Genomic DNA, 24,433 nt, shown 5'->3' with positions numbered 1-24,433 from the left:
TTAAACTGGCTTCCTTCCTTACACTTCCCACCTTCACAGTGGAGCATGCCAGGAAGCAAGGTTCGGCAGCCTCCCCTCACCAGCTCGAACCTGTGTGGCAGAATGGAAAATTCCAAGCAAGAACAATAAGAGCTTGCCGTCTTGGGCTCGCTCTCAACAAGGGCGGGAAAAGGACTGTGTCGCGGCGCGGGTGGAATTTCTGGGTTCACGGGAGCCCGCAAGGGAATGGACTAGAGATCCTGAGGAGAGGGAGCGTGGAAGCTTAAATGGGGCTAGGAGAAGAAGGGGGACGTGGAGGAACGGAAGATAGGCGCAGGAGCAGACAAGGGTTTCCCGGGGAGCAGAAAAAACGGTATGCAGAGCGGAAGTGGGGCTGCAGGGGAGCGGAAAGGGGTCACCGTAAAGCGGAAGGGGAAGTCGCCGCGCAATCCGGGGCTGTGGCGGGAGGGGCTGGCCGTGGGACTACGCTTTAAGTGCAGTCCGGGGAAGAATCCTGGAATGTCGCTGTGGAGTGGACCCTAGCGCTCCTCCGAGCCATTCGCGAACAGCCAGCCTCCCTAGTTCCGCGGCTTGTCTGCTGCAAAGCTGCGGCGCAGACCTGCCCTCTGCTGGGCGTGGGAACGCGGTGCCGAGCGCCGCGGACCGACATTGCCGGGTGGAGAGCGCTGGGCAGAGAGGAAAAAACCTCCTGGAAAACGCAGAGAAGTACCGGCGTTAACATTTTCACGAGGGTAAGGAGGTTTCCTTTCAGCGCACTAATTTAATTTCTGAATACTTTCGAGGCTCCGTGCGAAGTTAGGTAATGTTCCTGGGACCTCTGTAATTGTCTTTTTACTTATGTATTAAATTGTCTTGCTTAACTAAAACTTTATTTCTTATATTGCTTGTATCGTGCAGCCAACTTTTCAGCAACAACAAAATGAGCAAGTCAGTTTTGCTGTGGGTTCTTTCCAGAATTTGTGTGAGCTGAAATAATCCTTTTAATGCTACACACAAGGATCACAAATATAGGCAGGGAAAATCATAAATTACAGGCTGAAAAGGCTGATAAGGGCTGGAGACAACATCTAAGTCAGCGCGCTCTCTTTTCTTTCTTCACTTCCGCATACGAAAGCCTACCGTGTACCAGTTTTTGCTGTAGGTGCTCGAGGTGTAGAAACTGGACATGGGTAGGAGTAATAAAGGACCCTTTGGTTTGAAGAACTAGTACTCCCTTGGAAGAAACAAGCTTGGGTAAGAAATATAATTGTGAAATCTACTGGTGGAGGGAGGAGCATAGTAATTAAACAGCTCATCTTTTCTTGACATCTTATTGGGTTCTTACCTGACATGTGAGCAGAGAATAATCATTTGGGTACTGGCAGTAGTCAGTGTTCTCCGCATTCCACTACCGGAAGCCAGCTTGTGAAGAGGCAGGGAGCTGAAACAGAGTGAGTTGAGAGAATAATAAACAGGATAGCAGGAGAGTTGGTTTGTGGCCAGATTCTTCAGCCCCTGTGTGTATTTTAGTATTTAAGAAAATTATTATTGGCAATTACCATTTGTTAGGCACTGCACATGCTTTCTTGAGCTAAATCTAGTAGGGAGAGCTGATTAAAGAAGTAATTACAGTAAAGTGTGCTGATCTTTTCTTAACACCTTATTGGGTTTTGACCTGAAAGGCGAGTGTATAATAATCATTTGGGGCACTGAAGTGATCTGCATTCCACCACATGTGGTGTGACAGGTAATGAAACTTGCAAGGTAGTTTATATGATGACAGACTAAAACCAAATTGAATCTTTAAAAAACAGCTATATGTTGACAATCTAAAATCAAATACTTCTAATTTTTCCTTGTTTGTTACCGTAGGCCAATTGTTTTCTTTTTAAGTATAGGTTTGTGTTAGTTTTTTTGGATTTAATGGTTCCAACATAAGGTAAAACAGAGCTTTTAAGAGAACATCTTGCTAAATTCCTGTGCACTGAGGGGAACTGTATTCGATCACCTTTGCAGAACTCGGAAAACAACTGGTGAGTGAACCCTTTACTGGCCGGTGACCCCTTTAATCTCAGATGGCTACAGAAGATCACACTCTCTTCCCCTTTTCCGGTGGTTTGGCAGTGAGCTTACTCAGCTAGACTGAATCTGCTTTGTAGCAAGACGATCCCACGTGACCAGTTTTGTCCTGAAAAAGAGAGTTTATAAAATTGTAAATGCCTCAGAACCTTTTCATTGCCTTGTGATTGTGAAAGAAATCCAAAATACCAATTGTTTTACTACATGGTTATACAGAACCTGAATCTTAAACTATGTTCACTTGTATTTTCAGAGACTATAGTAGCTTTATAATGGCTACCACCTTGTCATTTCCTCACCACGGAGCTCTAATATAGTCTCTGAATTTAGTATTGGAATGAAAGTATACATAACATATCATAGTATCAAATTTTTAGAATTAGATTCCTAAACTTGAGTTCGGTGAACCTAGCAGGCTTTAGCAGTGCCCAAGTTTTTCTGGCACAGGCAAAAGAATATGAAAGGAGGAGAGAAAAGAAGGGACAGTTAGTAGTGGGAGTGGGACAGAATGAGGGGAGAAAGAAATATGGAACAGCGAAAAGGATCCATGAAGTATTGTAAGATTTCCTTGGAAAAAGTCAGCATTTCAAAGATAGATCAAAGATGTCTAATGAGGCAAAATATTACTGTTACAAAAATATTTAAATTTTTCATGATTTAAGGATAAGGGTATATAGATCTTGTGGCATTTATACTAATTTCCTGGTGTTTTTGGGTGTTGCAGGTAGGGGTAATCAAGACAGAGCAGACATACCTCTTGATGAGAGCAGAAAATATGTTGTTTTCTGATTCTACAGTAATAAGAATGCTAATGCTTTTATAAGTCCTTACTCCTTATTTTAGTTTAATTCCTTGTTCTTTACTCTAAACAGAGTATTTCAGAAAACATAGGCAAACCTATTTTTTGAAAATAGTTACCTAAATCCTTATCAAGTTTCTTTAGCACCATGATTCTGAAGTTATAATCAGTGTGGAGAAGATCAGGACCTCTGCCCCAACTGAATTTTCTTCATTGAGTTTTCTCTTTATATCTCTAGGGGCAAAATATGTACAGAACACATTCCAGGAAAAAGCAAGTTCCTGGGCATATAATGCGTGGCTCTGAATATGTAGACTTCCCAGCATTGTGAGTTGAGATAGTAAATGACCTTAACCCTATTTGGCCTTCATAGAATGGGACACTTACCAAATTGAAGGCTGCCTCAGGTTCCTTTTACTATTGGAGTTGTAGAGAGAGAGAGACAGAGATAGAGAGGCAGAGAGAATGAGAAAGAGAATCTAGTAGAGAGGAAAAGAAGGGAGAACAGAACTAAGAGAATTGAAAACAGCGGGTTGAGTTTGTAGCCTCTCACTGAAAGCTCTAGTACTTTGACTGAATTACTTGTCTTTACCTCAAAACCAACGTCTTCCTCTGGAAGGGGAAGTGAGGAAGGGGAGAGGACACAGTGGGTCAAGTCTCAGGTTCCTCATTTAAGTTTGATAATAACATTTACTAGGTATTGACCTCAGTACCTATTGGGTAAATTGCCTCTTATTCTGAGAGCCCTAACCTGTAACTCCTAATAGCCTTCTGTTCAAATATTAATAGTTAAAGTAGGAAGAATACTACTAATCAGGTCCTTATAAAATATGTATTACAGATATTGTAGATACAGAGTGATTTTGTTTATTTAACCTCGTTTCTTAAAAAGTGTTAATATTTTGATTAAGGATCCAATAGAGATCATACAACCCATCTTGTAAACATGAATAAAACCAGTCATGGAGCTCTTGCCATCCTTTTCTGAGGGGGAACAGAAATTCTTCAACTGGGACTGATGGAGGAGTAGAGGCCCTGTGGCAAGCTGACCAGAGGACAGTGAAAAGGAGAATTTATTTCTCTGGCCATCTATGATACTGTCACTCACTTGGAGCTGCACATCCAGGGCTTACATTCCTTAGAAACCCAACAATGAAATATTTTTTTTTCTATTTTGCACATATAGAGCTTATCTTTAGTTTAGGAAATGATGGTTAGGTATTGTAATACCTATACAGTAATAACCACATTGGGTGCCCTTTGGTTCCACAAAGATTTAATGTAAAACTCTGTGTGCTAAGAACTAATAAGGTGTAGTACATGTCCTTAAGAATTTTTGAGTGGAGACAGGAGCTCACCCTCAAAATGTTACCATTGTTATCTCTAATTCTCTATTATCTAGTTGTGCATCAGGTTTTTAAGAAATATTACGTTTAGTATGGACTCTTGCTTAGTTGCCAGACTTGCCAACTAAGAGACTTCAGACATCTATAGGCTGTATTATTATTGGTGGCTACTGATGGAATATTGTGTTCTTTATTTCTTCTAAGTAAAAAAATAGAGTATTTAAACTAGTTTTGAAATTGGCAATTTAGAATATTGGGAGAAATTACTGGGAAAGACAGAGACATCCTCCAAAATTTGCAATGATATTCTTCAGTTAAAAAGTTTGTTGAGAAGTAAATGTAGCACCTGTACACAGAATGTAAAATGTATAAGAGTTTAAAGAACAACAACAAAATAAATACGTATGTATCCATTACCTAGGTTAAGAAATAAACATACCTACATTCCGAAACCTAACTTTTTTTTAGCACTTTGTAGGTGACTCAGCCAACATTTTTCTTCATTCTTCACATCTGTGTTTCTTTTCTTTCTGGCAAAGTGTAATGCAACATAAATTGCAAATCAGTGAACAAAAGTCATCTTTTATAGAAAACCTATAATTGTATAACACTAGTATTACACTGTTTCATAACCATACTTTTATTTAATCAAATAGTCTGTATATAAACTAAAGGTTTTTAATACACTGATAGTTTTTTTTTAAATGTATATATTTATTTGGAGGAAAAGCTGAGAATGAGGACTTTGGTTGAGTGCTTTTGTATTTTTTCTAAATTTGACAGTAAATAGGCTACTCTCTAGAGGAAAGCTACATACAAAGGTAAGTTTTAATTAATTGTAAAATGGAAATGTAGGCCTGTCTTAGTCTATTTTGTGCTGCTACAACAAAATACCTGAGACTGTGTATTTTATAAAGAAGAGAAATTTATTCCTCACAGTTCTGGAGGCTGGGAAGTCCAAGATCAAGTCACTGGTATCTGGTGAGGGCATCTCTCTGTTTCCAAGATGGTGCTTTGAACACTAAGTCCTCCATGGCGGGGCAGGGTGGGGGGATGCTGTGTTCTTACATGGAGAAAGACAGAAGAGCAAGAGTAACAAACTACCACCGTCAAGCCCTTTTATAAGGACACCTCACAAAGGCCACACCTGCCAATACTGTTGCATTCAGTATGAATTTTAGAAAGGATAAAAACATTAAAATAACAGGACCTTATTTCTGTTTATTTTGTAAATTTGTTTTGGGAAGGGGAATGGGATTATATAATTTTCATGTTGTAATAGATTAGCTCTAACATAATTTTTTGAAGAAATGATACCTTGAAAACATGTAAAATAAGAGTATTTTAAGGATATCTCCTCTGTCAATAGCTTGGCCACAAGGGTCTACAAAAATAAAGCTGATCTGAGCTTGTTTTCCTTTAGTTGCTCCTCAGCCTTGCTGGTGTGTCACTTGATTTTTTGTTGTACTTCTGCCTAAAACTTCAAAAATTAGAAAGAATGAAGGGAAATATAGTATTATAATCCCATACACTGATTTAATGTTATTGGATCAATTTGTGCCTATAGAACATCCTTAGACTACATGGTAAAAGTTTACTGGTGAAAAAAAAGGTATCCTTTTATGAAATTCAGACTGTATTTTAAATTTAATGCAATTCTCTAATAGAGCTCAAGAAAAAGACTTTGCTCTATTTTCAATTACATATTTGAATTATTTTTGGTTTATGTGTATATATTTTGTTTCCCTGATGAAACTGAAAACTTTTTGGTCATGAAGATGCTTTTTTTTTTTTTTTTTTTTTTTTTTTCTGAAATAGCTAGCAAAGGAAAGATCACTGGTAAAAATTCAATAAATGCCCATTCAATTGCTACAAAATTACTTCTTACCAAATGCATTACCGTATGTGTGTGTGTCTATGTACTTGAATCACATTCTATTAATTTCTTGGCCATAACAACCTATACATAAGTGGAGTTTCCTTAATGGCCCATATGCCAAGAAATGAATCAAGTTTTAAAAATTATTTCTTAGAATGCAGCTAAACTTGTAGCTATAATTTACTTTAAATAATCCAATAGAGAATACTATCCTGTTTTAAAATATTTGTCTTAACTGCTAATCTAGTTATTAAGTATATTTTTTGAAACTTGTCTTCATGAAGCAAAGAAGGCTTCAGAACTCATTTAGAATGCTATAGTTTGGTATATTTCCCTATTTTTTCCCACAGACTTTGACCATTTAACTTAGGGGTAGTGAAAGGGGAGGTGAAAAAGGAAGAATAGTGGGTTGGAGATGAGAGGGTTATGAACATGAATGGAACCTGTAAACATAAACTTCATAATAAATACATCCTGTCATGAGCATATAGGTTTAGTTGACTAATTTGTTTCAAGCCCTATTGCTTTGTCTATTCTCAATAATCTCTGAAATTTTTAGTTTAGGTTTCTTCCACTAAGAGAACTTGAGGCAACTTGATATTTACATATGAGTGACAACTTAAGAAGCCTCCAAAATCCTTTTTTTTTCATGACTACTTTATACTCCTTAATTGGTGATAACATTTTATATTTGAAATTTTTCTCCTCTTCAATTTCCCATAGACCTGAATTTTCTACTTTTATCACTGTATTTCTCCTTCAGGTTCATTCTTTAGGTTCATGTTCAGGTTTTGAGAGGCCCCTTTACTTTATTAATAAATCTTTTCATTTTTTTGAGATCGTGTACAAAGATTTGTATTCCTAGGGGTATACATTAGAGACATATGGTTATAAATATGCAGTATCTAAAAATAAACTGAAATACCTTAAACTTAATTGAAATATTGAACAATACAGTTCTGTATGCCTGAGAGCAAGAAAGCTCTCAACAAAAGGATTTGTCCTTGCCCTGGGAATTTTGTTCTCAGTTAAATAGACAGTTTATGCCATCAGAGATTAATGACCATAATTTCAGGAATGCTTTCTTTCCATAGACAGAACTTTTACTCCTCTCAAGGAAAGCAGAGAAATAGGTCTTTCAACCAGGGTGCAGTTTTGGAAACTGGGGCTATACAAGGGACAGAGATAAGAGAAACATTGGGAATAATATTCAGTGACTGAAAATAATATTTGTGAGAAAATTATTTATTTTAAATGAATCATTTGTTTAAAATTAAATAATTTTTTTAATTTTATTCGTTATTTTTACGGTATCCTCTGATTCTTCCATGTGCACAATAATTTTATGTAGTACCAGTAAAGTACCTATTGTACTAATTTAGGTCATAGGAGCACCTAAAATATAAACTATTTTTTATTCCATCTTCATTGTATTATACATTTTCGTGTTCTAATTAGATTCTTATGTTTATTTGGAAATTTATTTTTAAAAATCTTGCAATGTCCCTTGAGTTAACTGAAAATATACTAGAATGTTGCAAAATCATGTTTGATAATTCTTCTTTCTAGCTTCCTAGGTCTTCAAGAGGCCTTAGATACCTTAAAATCAGCTAACACCATAGAATCAGTTAATACCTTATCGTTTTCTAATTTGATAGCTAGAGCTGGTAATGAGATGGGAGGATGTTACACAAATGAATATAGTTCATGAGTTTTGGAAAAAGGAATATGGAATTGGCAACAGATGGAGATACTTTATTTTGCAACTTACGACATTTGACTACTTTCCTTGGTTACTTATTAGTTCTGTTTGTCACATTGACCCAGACCTTATTAATCACAATCCATAAAGTGAGTCACCCACTGCTTTCATCACTCTTTACTCAATAGCTATACCTACAGGCAGCTGCTGAATTTTTTGGAGGAAGGGAGAGTGGGTGCAGAGTAAGCACATGAGGAGTTTGACATAAAGGGAAAGAATAAAGTTATGGCTGTTGAAACAGGTCCCATCACAGGACTTGTGATGCAAGTTAGAGCACCCTTTTTCTTGGAAAAATAACAACAAGCTTTTTATTCTTGGATATCATTCTGTAAGGCAAGCACCTCCCTTTTTTGTTAAATCCTCTAAAATATAACATATTAGGTCACAATCTAATAAGAATTACATTTTATTTAAGTCTCCTTGAAGAGATTTAAGAAACACATTGGTCTCTTCAATATTGTACTGATAAGTCACCTTAGTGGGTGGGTAAAATTTTGAAAGACTCATCCCAAGTTCTTGAAGTATGTCTGTTGGGGGGATTACATCCCACTATGTACTCTTTTTAGATACTTATACAATGCCAAGTATTCTGCTGAGACACTTCCACAAAAATGTCACTTGAAGGTGAAGCAATTTAAAGTGGAAAGAGGGAATATTGCATTGTAACCTTCTTTATGTTGCATGTTGTTTATTGGTTTCTTGTATAGTTTTATAACTCACATAATTAGAGACATTTTTAAAACTATAAAACAAGTTTGTGATTTCTTTTAGCTACCTGATAATTTTTCACTTGCCTATATTTTCCTCCATTAACCATTTATTAAGTAGGTTTTTTTTTTTTTTTGAGACAGAGTCTCACTCTGTTGCCCAGGCTAGAGTGAGTGCCGTGGCGTCAGCCTAGCTCACAGCAACCTCAAACTCCTGGGCTCAAGTGATCCTCCTGCCTCAGCCTCCCAAGTAGCTGGGACTACAGGCATGCGCCACTATGCCCGGCTAATTTTTCTATATATATATTTTTAGTTGTCCATATAATTTCTTTCTATTTTTAGTAGAGACGGGGTCTCGCTCTTGCTCAGGCTGGTCTCGAACTCCTGACCTTGAACGATCCACCCGCCTCGGCCTCCCAGAGTGCTAGGATTACAGGCGTGAGCCACCGTGCCCGGCCTTATTAAGTAGGTTTTATGTAGTGAGGACTGTACGAGGCACTAGTGACACAGAGTATGTACCTCAGAGTACTGCTCTCTGATCTGATCCTTACCTAAATCTTGAATCTCTTCTCTCATGATATGTCTATACAATCTACATTGGACACCAAATAACCACAGTCCCACAAATTTACCATGCCATTTTATATTATTGCTTCCCCTCATACTGTTCTTTCCTCCCTCATTGATATGGTCAATTCCCAATCATCTTTAAAAACCCAATTCCTAACTTTCCACCTAAAAGTGATTTCTTAAGTAGAGATAATCACTCCCTTTATTTATCCCAGTCCAGAATATTATAATAACATTATTCCATTTTAACACATTAGACACATTATCTTATTTTTCATTTGTCTTCCTCAGTAGGAAGGATGCTTCCAGAGAGCATTGGGCTTGATTCTTTCAGTAGTAGAGAACTGTTTAAAAACCTTAAGTTTAAAACATCCTGATTGGATTACAAAGATATCCACACTAATACAAGGAATAGTGTGAAACTAATTGGTGACCATTGTATTAGTCTAGATGATATGTAATCAGGTTTGAATTATATTAGTAATAGAAGGAATAGAGGATGGGAAAGATAAGAAAGAAGAAACCGGTTTAGAGGTACACTACATGTGGGAAGTCGGGGAGGAGAGGAGATTGGGTTGCCCTAGAGGTTTTCTGGCATGAACCGTTGAGTTGATGATACAATGAATAGTTAAGAGGGAAAAAAGAAAGAGCAGCAAGTTTTAGGTGAAATATGAGTTCAGGTTTAGACAATGGTTTTGAGAAACCTATGATATAGCTAGAGCTTAGAGGGGCAAGGAAAGTTCATTTCTGGTAGGCAATATTATGAGTTAGGAATACAAGCATCATAATGTCCGAATTGGAGATAGAAATGTAAGATTTGTTGTCTTATGGGTTTTAGGAAAGTTGTGAGAAGAAGGATAAAAGATCTCTAACAAATGAACAATAATAAAAAGGCAAATAAATAGGAAAACTGGTCAAAAAGCTTGCAAGGCACTTCACAAAATATATGTAAATGACAAATAAGCATAAGAAAATTACTCGCCTTCATTAGACATCATAGAAATACAAAATGAAACCATAATGAGATACCATTTGCTAGAATACCTGAAATGGGGTAATGATAACAAGGTTGTAGAGCAACTGGAACATTATCTATGGGAATATACATTGGCACAACCATTTTGAAAAACTCTTTGGCAGTATCTTCTAAAGTTGAACAAATAAATGAACAAATACATATATTATAATTGGCAATATACTGGTAAACTGTATTTGTGAGAGAGGGAGAGAGAGAGAAGTAGTGTTTACTGATATTCCCACCATGGTCAATTTCAAGCTACCAATGATTTAAAAAAGCAACTTGCAAAATTCTTCAGTGTTAAATAATCAGTATAAGCTGGGCTTTAGGACACCAACCCATCAGTTTCATTCCCAGATATATAGCCATCAGAAATGCATACATATTGACCAAAAGACATACACGGAAGTGTTCACAGCAACTCTGTGATGTCAAAAACAACCCAAATGTCTATGAACATTCGAATATATAAATTGTGGGATATTCATATAATAGAAATACAGCAATGAGAATAATGGACTATTTAGACTCACATAATAAGAGTAATAGTGTTAAAAATATAAAGTTGAAACCAGACTCAAAAGAATATATGCTATTCAATTTATGTAGAGTTCAAGAGCAAGTATACTAGTCTTGGCTGTTAGAAGTCAAGGTAGTTGTTATCCTTATTTGAGGGGTCATGACCAAAAGGTGGCACAAAGGACTTTCTGAGATTCAGGTTATATCCTGTTTCTTGATTTGGCTGCCATTTACTAGGATGTACCTTGTGGAAATTTACTGAGCTGTAACTTATGTTTTGTATACTTTTTTGAATGTATGTTTTGTATCAACAAAAATGTTTACATGGAGGGAAAGAAAAAGCCTATGGGCAGAGATGGGATTACCCAAGAGGTATATATAAAGTAAGAAAAGAAGAGTGACAAAAACCTGGGGAACACAAAAACCACATGCACATTCCTATTTCCTTCCTCATTTTCCTTGGGGCCTCCTTCAGCTTTTTGTATGAAAGCATTGCAAAAGGTAAGGATAATGCTAAAAATAAAATTTCTGTTAGAGAGTGGGATTGCTCTTACAGCATTTCTGCATAGAGACTGTTTCCAAGGGGATACTTGGACTGAATTTATTCTTAGATTTTGAAAATTTAAGGGTTGGAGAATGAAGAGATACTGTGATGAGAGAGACCACCTGGAGGCAGGAGATGGTGCTAAATACAGAATGGCACCATTTTTTCTAAATTTTCCTAGTGTATTGGATCCCAGTAAATGTACTGTGATTATGTCAACATTTCTCCATGATATGGTGAAATGATATATTTTGTGAATTATTTGGTTTGAGAAGAAGGATAAAATGAAAGAAATTCCATACTGACCATCTCCTGAAAGAGTGCTTTTAGAAGTGAGCAGATATTCCCAATTCAACAGGTATTAGAGATCTTTTTCTTTTTTTCCTAGATAAAGAATCATACTGAATCTAACCTGCTTTTTCCAGGAATGGCAAAAAGTCTTTTGAAGACATCACCTCTGTCTGTAAGGACAAAATTGCTAAAACAAGTGGGAGTATCACTATATAATACATCCCATGGCTTCCATGAGGAAGAAGTAAAAAAAAAACTTCAGCAGTTTCCTGGTGGATCCATCGACCTTCAGAAGAAAGACGATGGCATTGGCATTCTTACTCTGAACAATCCAAGTAAAATGAATGCCTTCTCAGGTATTAGAGATCTTTTTCTTCTTTTCCTAGATAAAGAATCATACTGAATCTAACCTGTTAGCACATGTAATCATTTCTCTTGTCACAGAATTCTTTAAAGTCATGGTACTCCTTGTAGAACACAAAAATAAAGACAACAAAATTTCCATAACATGAATCAGGAACATTTTTGCTATTTATGAATATTTTAATGTTTTCAGAAAATTCATTAATACAAATGTTGATAAAAGGGACTTAATATTGATTGTATTTTTCCATTGAAATTCATTAACCATTTAATGACTTCATTTGTTTTCAGCTAGTGCCACTGGGAAACAAGGGGAAGGAGTTTTAAAAGATTTTCTGAAACTAAAGAGAAAAGCCTGTAAATGAAAAGAATTATTTAGTTTAAATTTTTTTCTATGAATTAAAATGAGGCTGTTATTGTTAGTTTTTAACTTTGTAATTTCATGGTTACAGTGGAAACACTGCACTTGCCTATCTGTTGACTCTTTCTTAACTGTTAAAATACTGGTGAATGTGCTCTGTTTGCTAGTTAACACTTATAGCATGTATGAATTTTACGTTTAAGAGACCTGAAGATCCAGGACATATGATAATTTAAGATTTTTGTGGAAACTCAAATTTGAATTATGCTGCCATGATATTAAACAAGAGCTAATGAGTAGCCTTGCTGAATGAACACTTACCACTCATTTGGTAATATCTATTTGTTAGTTATACATTCCATGGGGGATAAGTATATTCGTTAGCATTTGAAATATTGGGCTCAAAAATATCTCAATAAATTCTCATGTGTCTACTTTATATATGATCACCCCTAGAGACATAAATCAATATGCTGTAAACTTTGTAAATTACCAATTGTGGGTCTTTAAACCCAAGATAACTTTTTTTTCCACTTATCAGAATTCATAGATGTAATGTGCTGACCAATAGAAATAGAATGCAGACACAAATGTGAGCAACATATGTAATTGTAAATATTCTAGTAGCAATACTTAAAAAACTAAAAAGAAATAGATAAAATTAATTTTAATAATTATTTTAACTCAGTATATTTAAAATAGTATTTCAACATATAACAGTTGTAAAAAATTATGAATATTTTCCTTTTTATTTTCTTACTTAATATTTGAAATCTGGTATTTTTTTAATACTTTCTGCACATCTCAACTTGGACTAGCCACATATCAGGTGCTAAATAGCTACATGTGGCGAGTGGCTACTTTATTAGACTATGCAGCTCCACACCTTCAATTGGTTTAGGGAATAAAAGCCAATTTTAGTATTATCCCAGGAAAAATAAAAATAGAAAGGTAAGGCTGCTCTAGAAGGTTAAATTAGATTAGTAGTGTTAATTTGCTTCTCATTAGTTACAAATATTTTTTTATTCAAGTGGAAACATTAATTTGATGTATAACATATAAAACTAATAAAAGTAGAGCTGCTTTGATTTGGGTAATGGTGTTTGTTTCAGTTGGGTTGGCAGAGGATGAGTGAGCCCTCAAGGCTCTTGTTTAAAAATCATCTAACTAGATACTCTTTAGGATCTCTTCCAACTCTTAAGGTTTATTTTACAAAGAAAAAACAAGAGTTTAAAATTAATCACTGGTATAAATTTTTTTATACTTAAGGATAGCATTATTATTTAGAAGCTTAAATATTATGAATAATGATTAAAGGTCCATAATTACCTATAGAGATTTATTCTTACCCTAAATACGTTGGGTTTTATTGTTTCCTTTACTAGACTGTAAATCATTTGAGAGCAAGAACTGTATTTCTAAAGCATCTAGGACATCCTTAGGAAGGGTTACAGTTTTAAATACAGTCATGCATTGCTTAATGATGGGCCTATGTTCTGAGAAATGTGTCATTAGGTGATTTCTTCATTGTGTAAACGAATATCATAGAGTCACTTACACAAAACTAGATGATATAGCTTACTACATACCTAGGCTACATGGTATGGCCTATTGCTCGTAGGCTACAAACCTTTACAGGATGTTACTATATGAATATCGTAGGCAGTTGTAACACACACGTGTGTAATGTGTTGTATTGCACTACAACAAGACAATGGCTTTGACATCACTAGGCAATAAGAACTTTTCAGCTCCATTATAATGTTATAGGATCACCATTGTATATGCAGTCCATTGGTAGCAATTAGAAAGGATAGTTGCTTAGTCACTTGTGAGTTAATAACACTAGTTTAACATTTATTGTAGGACTACTTCTCTACCATTTACTTCAGAAAATGGCAAAGAAAATAATAGTTCTTGACATTATGGGATTTATATTCCAAAGAAGTATACATAGTTTAATGGGGCCTATATAGTAAGTTTTGGGACCTTGTGGTACAGATTCTTTGTCAGTTTTAACCCTCTATTGTGACCTTTATATTAGATTCTAAAGCATTTCCTAGACAGAAAAAAAAATTAATCATATTGAGAACAGTGAACTTTTTTGAAGTTGGAAGATCACCAAAGATAAGCATATCTAAAAGTTACTGATTAGATCTTAAAATGACAATCCTTGCTGTTTCTATTTTACATATCTTCATTATAAAGAAGCTCCCATAGAATTTTGGAGCGATACCAAAGTAACAATCTAATCTATAAGTTATAGAATCCATGGTTGGTGGCATGTGAAACACTTCCATAGTGTGCCTCGGCCTCCTCAGAGCATGGTTTTTCAACCATGGAACAAGATGATAATTACTACCCCTTTCCTGAACTAACATCCTATTGTACTAGCTGTGATGGGAGTAGGACAGGAATTTCACTTTGTTCTATGTATCATATGTACAATAGATCATAAGATCTCATAGTCCTATTTTGTAGCCATACAGCTTATTGACTGAGACACTTAACATGTATTGCTGAGAAGTCTGTGTTTTATCTTTACCCTAAGAAATAATTTTTTCTTATTACCATATCCCATATCGTACATTGTAATTTTCTTATTTTTAGTACATGTATGATATGAATATATTCTTATTTTTCTACCTAATCATATATTTGTGTGATTTCTTAGATAGATAGATAATACTAATAAATTTAAACTTTTAAAGCAGGGACTATCATATATACCTCTTTTGTTTACTCCATAGTACCAGCACAATAGGCATTGGACAGACATTCAGCAAATATTAGTAAAGCATGTAAGAGTACTGCTTGACACCTTATGATTTATAAATTATTTCTATTTTTACAGTATATTAACTGTGTTTATTACTTCCCCTCCCCTCTCTGGCAGGTGTTATGATGCTGCAACTTCTGGAAAAAGTGATTGAATTAGAAAATTGGGCAGAGGGGAAAGGCCTCATTGTCCGAGGGGCAAAAAATACTTTCTCTTCAGGATCTGATCTGAATGCAGTGAAAGCACTAGGAACCCCAGAGGCAAGTGAATTATGCATTAGATTCTATGTGTTTATCAGACATCTATGGCTGAGATATTTATATTTTACTTATATGATTACTATGATGACTTTAATAACTTTCAAAGGATCAGAGGGTTTTTTGGTTTGTTTTGTTTTTGGTGGAGTTATAGGGAAATTATATAGGGGAAACAATATATAGGGGGAATTATATAGTAGGTATTATATATATGGGAAACAAATGATTCTTAAGGTTTTACCAATGGTGTATCTGCAAAGGGCACTTTAGTAAAATCTTTGACATCGCTTTTCTTTGTGGTTTCGCAGAGCACTCTAAGTTGTTTGGGGTTTTTTGGAGGGTGGGATTCTCTCTCTTTTTCTCTTGCTCTCAATATTATTCCTAACTGCTTCCCCCAAACCCCCATTTTGTCTCTTTTTTCCTCAGGGCCATTGATTCTTTTTTTAAAAACAATTTTTAAAAATTTTAGAATCATTTTAGATTTACAGAAAAATTGTAAACATAGCAGAGTTCTCATATACCTGACATCCATTTTCCTCCATTCTGTTTTTAATATATTACTATGGTACATAGATTTATTACAACTAATGAACCAACACTGGTACCTCACTGTTAATGAAATTCCACTGTATGATCTCACTTATATGTGGAATCTAAAATAGTGAAACTCAAAGACGCAGAGAGTAGTAGAATGGTAATTGCCAGGGGTTGGGAGGGGGTTTGGGGGAATGGAGAGGTGAAGCTTAAATGGTACAAGGTTATGTAGGATAAATAAGTTCTGGAGATCTATAGAGCATAGTGCCTATAGCTAATGGTAGTGTAGTATAAAATTAAAATTTTCTAAGAAGGTAGATCTCAGGTTAAGTGTTCTTATTACACGTACATACAAAATAATAATAGGAGGAGGAAGCTTAGGGAGGTGGTGGATATGTCTGTGGCCTTGATGGTGATGATGGTTGCATGGGATGGGTTTATACTTATCTACAGTATGTGTATCTTTTTACATGTTAATCATGCTTCAATAAAGTCGTTTTAAAAAAGGAAAAAAGAAACCCTACACTTTGTGCTGGGAGTTAGCTACTCTCCCAGCAAAACAGACCCCAAGGCAGGGTTGTCGCAAGAGATTTGGAAATAATAGGAAATAAAGAAATAATATAGACAGAGAAATGATTTAGATGGAGACAAAGTGCAGTTTAAGTGATGAGGGGGTCAGGGGTCCTCCAGCATTCCGTGAGCTGTGAGGCCTCGACTGAAATCCCACATCAGTATTTATTGTTACAGCAAATAGTAGTCTTTTGTTAAAGAATTATATGTACAGCTCATTTTTTGAGGTTTCCGGGGGAACCTTATCTAATTCTATCTACAAGAATAGATGCTTACAAAATTTTTCTAAGGTAAGCATGTTAAGCCCTAAGTGAGAAACAGACCTAGCTGAGTGTACAAATTAAAGGTAAAATCTATAAAATGAGAACACTGAGTCTGTGTACTACTCTAATCTACTTCTAAACACAGAGACATGTAGTCAGGAGTGAAGCAGGAGTAACCTTGAAGTCTAGGATAGTTACAGCTTCATGTTATCTGCTGGGCAGGCATTTTAATCAGCTTCTCCGCCAAGGACCCAAACTGAGCTTCTGCTTTCCAAACAACCTCAAGGCGATGGCCGGCAGCAAAGAATCGTTGCTTTGCAAATGTCCTCTGACAATGCCTCCTTTGTTGGAAGCAGCTTCTGTTCTGTGAACTAACATGTCCACAGATTCCTTCATGGCAAAGCCCTGCAAAACTCCTGAAACCTTTCACGTCTCTTAGCCTATTTCCCAACAACTTTGTTTTTCACTAGTTTTTCTATTAGTCCTTTTTCTGCTTCAACATTCCATCCAGGATACTATAGTAAATTCAGTCATCATGTCACCTTAGATTCCTCTTGTCTGTGACAGTTTCTCAGACTTTCCTTGTTTTTCATGACCTTGACTGTTTTGAAGAGTACTAGTCAGATATTTTGTAGACTTTTCTGTAGTTGGAATTTGTCAGGTGTTTTTCTTGTTTTAGACTGGGTTATGGGTTTCTAAGAGGAAGACCAGAGGTAAGGTGCTATTTTCATCACATACCAAGAGAACACACTGTCAACATGACTTATTACTCTTCATGTTAACCTTGGTCACATGGCCCAGGTAGTGTTTGCATGGTTTCTCTACTTTAAAGTTATTTTCTATAGTCTCCTCTTTGGAAGCAAGACACTAAGGTTAGTCCACACTCAAGTGGGGAGGAAGAATAAATTCCTTCTCCTGGGGAGGGGACATATCTATGTCAATTATTTGAAATTCTTCTGTAAGGAAGATTTTTGTCTTCTCCCCCATTTATTCATGTATTTATTTATTCAATTCTTTATTTATATCAGTCTGTGTTCATGAATATTTATTTTGCATGCATTATTTATTTTGTTGCTCAAATTGTTCCAGCTTTGGCCATTGGGAGTCCTTTCAGGGTATTTCCTGTCTCCCTTTGTCACTCGCCTATCCTTTTAGTTTTTTGAGTACTCCCTTACTTTCTGATACTATCGGATACTCTAGGTTAACCTTGTATTTTCCCTGCTCTAATTCTAGAATCAGTGATTTCTCCAAGGAGTTCTGGTTAGGGAAAATGGTATAGAATTGTGTTACAAACCAAGTTCTGGGGGTTGAGTGTCTGTCTCTCTCTTTCACCTATATTGATAGAACAAATTCCTGGATTAGTTGTGCCTACCCGTAACTATAACAGCATAAAGAAAGCTCTGAATCCAGAGTGAGAAGTCTTGGGTTAGACACAAATCTGCCACTTAACAAAAAGAGAAAGGTACACAACCTTCCTCTTAGCCTTAGCTCCATGGGGTTGATAAAACCTATTTCACAGTTAGCTAATGTATACTAAAGTGTTTTGTAAACTAGGAAGAGCTACTGTAAGATTTCAAATACTAATATAAATTGGTAGTATTAAGATGATAGATTGAATTCAAGATTATCACCTTTCCTTTAGAAGTCATGAAGTAAATACTTCTTTTGTTGTTTGATTTGCTTCTTAACGATTAGGGTGCAATAATGTGAAGGGTTGACAAAAAATGAAGGAGAAAGATAAGTAATGAACAAAGGTCATTGTTAAAATCAGCAATAATTTGAATTCCTTTAAATGGAAGCCCCTTAGCATCTCATGATAAGAAATTTTACATGAAGTATGTATATGAAACACTAAGCATAGTTCTGACACATAGTAACCTTCAACAAATAGTAATAATTTTACAAGTGTGCTTTTGAATTACTCTGATAGAGTAGGAATCCCTATCATCTTCCATTATCAACATTATCAATCCTCCAAGGAACTTGTATTTCTTGAATTCAGTCCCCTGCTCCACAACATTTTCTAGGTCAAAAAAAAAAAAAGAAAGAGAAAGAAAAGAAGGAAGCAAGGAAATGAAAATAGAAAAGGTAAAAAAGTAAGTAGTATTTGTTGCCATTTAATTATAGATATGGACTGTATGTAGGTTATCAAGTTTTCATGGTATTCCACAAATCTCCTACCACTGTATGTAGTATATGATTTCTGTTTGCTTAAATAGATGAAGAAAAATCTCTTGGTAAATTAGAGCACTAACTTAGACAGATTTAGGTTTGAATGCTAGTTTCAACACATTTTGGCTAAGTGGTTGGGCAAATCTTTCTGTCTTATTTTCTTAATCTATAAATGAAAATTATACTATTAGGCCGGGCGCAGTGGCTCACGCCTGTAATCCTAGCACTCTGGGAGGCCGAGGCGGGCGGATTGCTGGAGCTCAGGAGTTCGAGACCAGCCTGAGCAAGAGTGAGACCCCGTCTCTACTAAAAATAGAAAGAAATTATCTGGCCAACTAAAAAAATATATATAGAAAAAATTAGCCGGGCATGGTGGCGCATGCCTGTAGTCCCAGCTACTGGGGAGGCTGAGGCAGTAGGATTGCTTAAGCCCAGGAGTTTGAGGTTGCTGTGAGCTAGGCTGATGCCACGGCACTCACTCTAGCCCAGGCAACAGAGCGAGACTCTGTCTCAAAAAAAAAAAAAAATTATACTATTAATATATATTTCGTAGAACTATTATGAGGATTCAAGATAATATATACACAGTGGCTACTAACACTGTGTCTGAAAAAGATAGCTATTATTTTTATTTCAGAGATCATGAGAAATATACATTATTATACATGAGATGATGTATAATTTGTAGCACCACTACTAGATTTTAATTTGTAATATATCCAAAAGGTTAGAGCACTAAGCTGGAAATCTGAAGATATGGATTTTTTTCCCCAAGATCTCATAATTAGCCATGTGACCTGCAAGGCATTTGATTATACAGATTGAGTATCCCTTATTCACCATGTTTGGGACCAGGGTGCTTGAGATTTTGGATTTTTTCAGATTTTAGAATATTTGCATATACATAATGAGATATCTTGGGGGTGGGATCCAAGTCTAAATACAAAATTCATTTATGTTTCATATATACATTATACACATAGCCTGGAGATAATTTTCTACAATATTTTTAATAATTTTGTGCATGAAACTGTACATGAGGTCAGGTATATTGTTTTCCACTTGTTACATCATGTTAGGGCTCAAAAAGTTTTGGATTTTAGAGCATTTCAAATTTTGAATTTTTGTATTAGGGATGCTCAACCTGTATATATATATATTTTTCACTTCTAGAATGACTGTATTACTATGCCCTAAGTTCATGAAAGACATTGTAACAATAGAATGAGATAGATTATTGTGCGTCTGATATAAGTTGGGTAGGAAAACATCTCTAGGAAGATGAATGGATATTTTATTTTGCTGTTTTCTTCTAGATAGAAGGTAGGTTTTTGTCTCTTTATATCATGTGTCCAGGATTCGTTTCTTATATATGTGAAAGCTACGAGTGGAAACATACTAATTGTTTCATATATGCATTATTAGTGTGATATAAGCCATGTAGAAAAACACAGAGTTTTTATTCAGACTTCAAATAAGGGATCACTTAGTAAAGTTTATTCTTTCTAGTACAGACATTCTCCAAGTAATCTCTCTTCAATGCCTACAGTAAATCTTTTGATTGACAGCTGAGAACTAGGGTGGTGTGGCCTTAATGCTGTGGATATCACTGCAGGAGTCCATTACTTGTTGCTATAGATACCTGCCCATCTCAACAACGAAAATCTGGAATTGGGAGTCTGCTTTAAAATGAGTATGCTTAGAACCCAGATTGGAATTGAAATATTTTATTTAAAGCATTTTCCAGGGTAGATAATTCTTTATTGTACTTTTATGAAATCTTGATAGTCATAGTGTAGGAAATACATAGTATAAAAATAAGCAATTTGAGTAAAATTCTCTTTATGGATAATATTAAGAAATAGTAATAAGTTAAAGTATGGAGTATGTTTATCACATGATGATTTTAAAATTAATAAGAACTAGAAATGGTATATGTTAAATTCTTGGTAACTCACTCCCTTTGTTCAAGTCTCACTGGCCTTGCCACTGTTCCTCAGCCATGTGGGTCCCTGCCTGGAAGGCTTTTGCTCAACTCTCTGGCAGGTCACTCCCTCACTTGTAAGATGTTACCTTCTCAGTGAAGCCTGCCCTGATCACCCTATCTCTAATTATAACCTCAACCCCTCCTGGTCCTTCTATCTCCTTCCTTGTTTTGGTTTTTTCCATAATAATTGATTCTATCTAACATAGTATCTATGTTACGTGTTGTCGGGGAGAAGGAAAACTGCATCACCCTGGAAGGTTCACTGAAAGATCAACTCACAATAAGGCAGATTAATATGAGAAATAGATTATAAATTTCTTTACCATGCACACAGGGAGAATCACAGAGTGATTACCTAATATCCCAGTAGGGTCCAGAAGTTTATATACCCTCATTTTAGAGGTGGGGGGGATATGAGGAATACAGGTAATTCTGTTGAATGGCAATAAATGATTATTAGGGAGGATGAATAGATACTTGGGAGAATGAATGGATGAGGGGAAACAGATTGACTTGTAAATGCTTCTCTTTGCAAATTAAATTAACCTGAGACAAGTATTATATTCAAAAGGTCTGATTGCATTCTTGATCTTCTTCCTGCAATATATTGAGATAACAGGGAAAGGAAGAGAAGTTGATTATTCTTTTTGACAGGTCCTGTCTGGTTTATGCGGGTAGAGGGAAAGTCCATTCTAAGGCCTGTTAATTTCTAAGGGCCTTTAATTCAAAATACTCTTCATACCAAGGAGTCATATTCTAGGATGAAATATCCTGAGCTCCTTGATTCGGAAGCAAAGCTACTGTATTGTAATAATTTAGTCTTTAGTAACATAGGTCTGACCCAGTACAGCAACAGTGAGAATATAAAAAGATTGGATGTATTAATATATTGGAAATATGTCAAAGGAAGAACTGAGGGGAGAATTACTTGTTACCTCATTGAGGGTGGGAAAACTGTGAAATGAAAGAGTCAAAATTAGTACCAGAATTCTGAACTTTGTTGACCACTAGCTCAGACCTCTTACACTAACTTTTTCCACTAACACAGACCTCTTATATTTATGTAATCTTTTTACAGAGAGTGTCTTAGGTATATTTTTATCTTTCCAACCACCCTTTAAGTCAAATAGAACAGACACTATTTTTATTTCTTATTCTTTATGGATGAGGAGATTGAAATTCATAGTTATAACTTGCTCAAGTTCGTGTTGTTATTAAGTGGTAGTACTAAGATTCAAACTGACTCTTTTACTCCTAGTTGGTTTTGCTATACTGAGTTTGAGGTGTTGGCAGGATGTGAAAATGTCTAGTAGGTTTTAGCACTTCACAAGAATTCAGTAGTTGAAGCAATGGGAGTGTAGGAGACTTCCAAAAAAGAAATTGTAAATAGAGAAGATAAACTCATGGGTTGGATTTTTGGGAATACATGCATTTAGGGGATTAGCTGAATAAAAAGAGCCAATGAAGAAAACTGGAAATTACAATCAAAGAAATGAGAAGAGAATCAGGAGTGTATAGCGTTGCTAGAAACTAATGGAGTATCAGAATAAAGAAACTAGCCAAAGGAAGAGAGAGAGAAGAAAAACAGAAATAAGAAAAAGTCATTTAATTTGACAAATAGGCAATTATTAGAAAGCTTTGAGGAGGGTCTTTTGGGAGAAAGCTGAAGGCCAGATTACACAGGTCGAAGAAAGTGTATGAGATAAAAAAAGAAGGGGGTAATGAGTTTGGACTGCAATTAAGAAGTTTGTTTAGGCCGGGCGCGGTGGCTCACGCCTGTAATCCTAGCACTCTGGGAAGCCGAGGCGGGTGGATCGCTCAAGGTCAGGAGTTCGAGACCAGCCTGAGCAAGAGCGAGACCCCCGTCTCTACTAAAAATAGAAAGAAATTATCTGGCCAACTAAAATATATATATAGAAAAAATTAGCCGGGCGTGGTGGCGCATGCCTGTAGTCCCAGCTACTCAGGAGGCTGAGGCAGAAGGATTGCTTAAGCCCAGGAGTTTGAGGTTGCTGTGAGCTAGGCTGACGCCAGGGCCTCACTCTAGCCCGGGCAACAAAGCGAGACTCTGTTTCAAAAAAAAAAAAAGTTTGTTTAAAAAAATTATAATTTGTGGAGATACCAAGATAAAAGTCTAGGATGTACAAAAAAAAATCAAAGCTTAACATCACTTTTCCCTTTTTCCCCTCCTTCTTTTATATGTTTATCTTCTCAGGGATAATAGGCGGGTGTATCTTACGCTTCTCCCCCTCACATCCCCTGCGCAGAACTTCATCCTGTTCTGGGGTATGTGACCTGACTCTTATGCCTACATCTTTGCTAAAACCTCACTCAAATCTGAGCTCAAGGAGCCCTAGAATATCAGTAGAGTCAAAAACAGCACCATATGCATTTCAGACAGCATCAAAGAGTTTGAAATGGAGACCTCATTTTTAAAAACATTAGATATATTTTTGGTTTTATTACTTTCTGAAATCTGAATTTTAAAAAAATTTTCTTGTATGTTTACATTATACCTTAGTGTTTATGCTTATTTTTCTTTAAAGGACGGAATTGCCTTATGTATGTTCATGCAGAATACCTTAACAAGATTTATGAGGTAATGTATCTTTCTTTTTAAAATATAATTTCTAAAGCACCCAAAATATCTTACTATTCCATTACTTGCACCAGTTAAAACATAATAGCTGATTCTCAGATTATACTTATTCTAATGATGAACTATTTCTTTGTGCCATAGAGGACAGACATTTAATTATATGTTAGTGACGTATATAGAAGTATTTTAAAAATAAGAGAATGAGGAATAAAAAGAATTTAAGATATAGTGCTTTCCCTAAAGAGCATATATAACTAGCTATATTAAGGAATAGACATGAGGAAAGTTAAATACTGATATTACAGCAAAATAAAGACACTGATCAAGAGATGACACTCAAAGATTACCTAATATTCAAAATTAGTAGATTGTGTAGTGAAGTGGTTGGTATCCACAGGAGAGAGAAAAAGAAGTATGGATTGGAGAAGGCTTTTATAGCTTTCTGAGGAAGATGGATTCACTTTGCACCTAGATGAAGAAAGAAAAGGGGAAAAATTCTTCTTGGTTTATTTTTCTATGTTTGGGGTTATAAACTGTGACATGTTTTGGCTCATTAGTTTTCTGTTTTCATATTCTGAATATAGATAATTTTAAAATTATGAAAACTAATATTCATATTTATTTAAGCATAGTTATTGGTCATTACTGTACTTTGGGTACTTATCATATCTGAGAGCCTAGAAAGAGTACCATTTAATAGAATCATACCATTACTATTCTAAAATGCCATTTTTATTGTCTTAGCTCTTGTTAACCTCCCTTTCCCTATGACATTTGACTTTTTCTTAGATAAATCTAGGAAGTTATTTGAAATTTTCAATTACTTTAGACTTGCAGGTTTGGATTTTGGTTAGAACCTACAAAAAATTTCATACCTTCAAAATATTTTACCTGGTAGTATTCAGACACTCCTGCAAAGTGGTTCTTTGCAAACAGGAATGGTAAGAGATTTATTTTTACCATCAAATCATGCCTTTATATAGGATTAGTCTGTGGATCACTTCAGGCAGTAATGAGAAGATTTCTGATAGAAACCTTTATAACACACTTTTAGG

The 24,433-nt window shown here is 35.6% G+C and overlaps 1 protein-coding gene across 3 annotated transcripts in view; it reads left to right on the top strand.

Annotated features, from left to right (window-relative positions):
* The first annotated feature begins 457 nt into the window (after positions 1-457).
* ECHDC1 (ethylmalonyl-CoA decarboxylase 1) overlaps positions 458-24,433 on the top strand; it is a 44,070-nt gene continuing 20,094 nt past the window's right edge. The window contains exons 1-4 of one of the 3 annotated variants that reach the window (XM_069488054.1): positions 458-731; positions 11,628-11,849; positions 15,114-15,256; positions 23,326-23,378. In XM_069488054.1, coding sequence (XP_069344155.1) covers positions 11,630-11,849; positions 15,114-15,256; positions 23,326-23,378 — 416 coding nt within the window. In that variant the 5' untranslated portion in view covers positions 458-731; positions 11,628-11,629. Of the gene's footprint in view, positions 732-1,390; positions 1,431-1,774; positions 2,013-11,627; positions 11,850-15,113; positions 15,257-23,325; positions 23,379-24,433 lie in introns of those variants that run through there. The other 2 variants (XM_069488056.1, XM_069488055.1) reach the window with 2 other exon arrangements.

Source organism: Eulemur rufifrons, chromosome 15, assembly GCF_041146395.1.
Source record: "Eulemur rufifrons isolate Redbay chromosome 15, OSU_ERuf_1, whole genome shotgun sequence".
Lineage (NCBI taxonomy): Eukaryota > Metazoa > Chordata > Mammalia > Primates > Lemuridae > Eulemur > Eulemur rufifrons.
The sequence above is the reverse complement of the archived record's forward strand: the minus strand, read 5'-3'. Positions and strand labels throughout refer to the sequence as shown.